The sequence below is a fragment of the Apis dorsata genome, unplaced genomic scaffold (genome assembly GCF_000469605.1).
Source record: "Apis dorsata unplaced genomic scaffold, Apis dorsata 1.3 scaffold_98, whole genome shotgun sequence".
Classification (NCBI taxonomy): Eukaryota; Metazoa; Arthropoda; class Insecta; order Hymenoptera; family Apidae; genus Apis; species Apis dorsata.
Genome location: NW_006263396.1, coordinates 348805 through 351771, shown reverse-complemented (window position 1 = coordinate 351771; position 2967 = coordinate 348805). Strand labels below are relative to the sequence as shown.

Here is a 2967-nt window from a genome sequence, read left to right as displayed (position 1 = left end):
CCCCCCCTCCCCCTCCAATTATTGGCGCGATCGTCACATTTTATGCAAATCGTTTCGCAAGGTCGACGCGTTTATTAAATGTATTATAATACGAGGCGAGGTATCCCAAGCGTTCCTCGCCAAGAAAGATATTCGAGTGTCTGTTGCAACGATTATCGAAGAAGAATTTCGCGTTTTAGATGGAACAATACGTAACCGTTGATAAAATTTGCAATTAATCGAGTTTGATCAAACCGCTCTTTACCTTCGTCGTCCTCCTTCACCGTTATTTCCGGCGGGAATCCTCTTGGCAGGGACAAGGACTTTAACTCACCTGCAACAGAAAAAGACAACGAGTTTGAGTCACGTTTGATTGTTTCCTCTTCTCAAAACTCTTCCTCTTCCGCAAATTTTATTCTTTAATTTATTTAGATTAGAAATATAGATTGAGAATTTGAAGAAAAAAATTCTTAATTTAACTTTTACAAAATGCACAAATTCTACTACCTTCTCGTCGTCAATTAAAACGATTCTTGCATGCACAAATAGTTTACTACGAAACGTGGAGAAAGAAAGAAATTTTCGATCGATAAGATTTAAATGTCCATTAAGATTCATCGTGGCGCATCGATTAATCACTTTTTCGGGTGACGTGTGTTTGTCCATCAACGACGCGAACACGTGTGCGTCTGCCACTCGAAATAATCACCCTCGAACATCCGTTCGGCAATCACGCGCGTGATTCTCCCCCCTCCCTACCTCTCCAACACGATCGTAAGAGCGGAGTCGCTCGAAAATTAATGAAAGCGTTTCCATTGAACCCTATACACTCGGGTCAAGTACGTGATACACTATCGAGCGACCGTTCGAGTGGGGACAATCCCGTCGATTAAACCAATTTCGCCGTCCCTTTATCCGATCCAGGTACAGAACCGAGCGAAATAAACCGATCGAAACAACGCTTTTATTCCACCAAGAAGAAGAAAATATCGTCCATCTTTGAAAAAAAAAAAAACAAGCATCAATTCGTAAAGAAAGAAAAAAAGAAAGAAAGAAATTATCGAGTTTGATAATTTTTGACAAATACAAAATTGGATTACGAATTATTGAACAGGTGGCTTTAAAAATCCTTTGTTTTCGAGGAAATATCGAGATTCGAAAACGAAGCCTGTTTTTCTTTACTTTTCGTAAAATTCACTTCTCATTATTCGTCTACAACAATACGAAGATGACACTGACGGGGAAAATTCAAAGCGAGATCGATAAACTCGAACGGAGAGAGGCGAACTCGTACGTTAGAAGCGTTAATTTACAACCGCCTAATAAAAATTTCACGAGCGCGTGCATAATGGAAGTGCGCAGGTGCAAACACGCGAGCCACTCGTGTGAACCGAACGGCGATGCGCGACGCGGGCTCAGCAGCGCCACGACCGCGATGATCTTTATCGGATTGATCGCGATAATTTGCGGTTTTTCGCTGCGAACAATCGCTGAACAACCGTCGCCTCGAATCTCCAGGATACGTCCGCGACCAATTAACTCTCGATTCGTTCCAAGGATGGAGCAGAAGAGAGGGGATAATATACGCGTCGTGGATTAATTGAACTGTTATCGCGCAGATGTATCGCGCCGTTTAATTGGAAAACCTTGCGCCATTGTAATCGACGTGTGTGTAATTAAGATGCGATTCTCAGGTATTAGACCTTTTATCTCTCTCTCTTTGGCTTTGATTCGTCCTTTCCTTGGGACGGATAGAAATATGGGAGCATTGTCTTCAAATTATGGAGTGGAACGATCGTTTGAAGACAATCCTTTTTTTTTTTTGAATTTAAAAACAAGATTTCGAAGATATAATGGAAGAAATAACTCGCTAATGGAATTATTTCATCCGCTAAGCTCCTTTCAACGCGGATGACGTGAACGTATATGCATCGAACGTATATGAAGATTTCTCCCAAGAAATGTGAAAGGTGAGAAAGAATTTCGCATAATTTAATAACTCGAACGTTTGTTGTCGATGTTGATGCAACAACGACTCAAGCACGGTTTCGATTTTTTCACGAAAAAAAAAAAAAGAAAAGAAAATCGATATCCTTGAATTAGATTTACTCTTCGAAAGAAAAAAAAATGTAACGAGCCATTTGTTGGGGGGAAAAAAGGAAATCTATTTCCAAGGTAATCGAGGAGGAAACGCGTCGTTTAACGAAGCTCTTCTTCGATAAAAGCGATAGATGTTGCGCGCTCGCCAATCGTGTGAAATTCGACGCTTTATTTGCCAGCAACGCCCTGCGTACACCGAACGAAAACCGGGTCGCCGTTAATTAATTCACCTCTGACTTTTGCTTCGTCGACCGACTCGTCGAATTGATTTTCCATCGCGCGGGATATCGTTGTTTTTTGTTTACCCGCCAAAGGACCAAATTGCTGTTTGTCAAACAACCCTGATTCGGTTTTTCGATCGCCAACAAACGTTGTAAATTTGGATTTGGGGTGGGGAGGAGAAGGGTTCTCTGCAGAAATAGAAATTGCCATTGTTCGCGCGAACGATGGTCGAATTGCTACGAATTTAAGGGCCAATCTGTACTGAATCCAGCTTCCGTTTTAAATAGCTTCTATTGTAAATGTTTCGTACAATTTGATATTTTCTTTTTTCTTTTTTCTTTTTTTGTTCTTTTTTTTTTTTATTATTATTATTCTAATTGAACCGATATTTAAAAAACCTTCGATCGGATATAAAATCGGATTTAAAAAATGAAAAATATTTGAAGATCCTTTTGGCTCTAAATGTTGATATTTTTTTAATTTTTTTGCATGTGTTCTTTTTTTTTATTATTATTCTAATTGAGCCGATATTTAAAAAACCTTCGATCGGATATAAAATCGGATTTAAAAAATGAAAAATATAATAAAGATCCTTTTGGCTCTAAATGTTGACATTTTTTTAATTTTTTTGCACATGTTCTTTTTTTTTTATTATTATTCTAATTG

The 2967-nt window shown here is 38.9% G+C and overlaps 1 protein-coding gene across 2 annotated transcripts in view; it reads right to left on the bottom strand.

Moving 5' to 3' along the window:
* LOC102679190 overlaps positions 1 to 2967 on the bottom strand; it is a 106564-nt gene that overhangs the window by 17384 nt on the left and 86213 nt on the right. For both annotated transcript variants that reach the window (XM_031508714.1, XM_031508715.1), the window contains one exon: positions 216 to 313. In XM_031508714.1, the coding sequence (XP_031364574.1) occupies positions 216 to 313 (98 nt within the window). The remainder of the gene's footprint in view (positions 1 to 215; positions 314 to 2967) is intronic.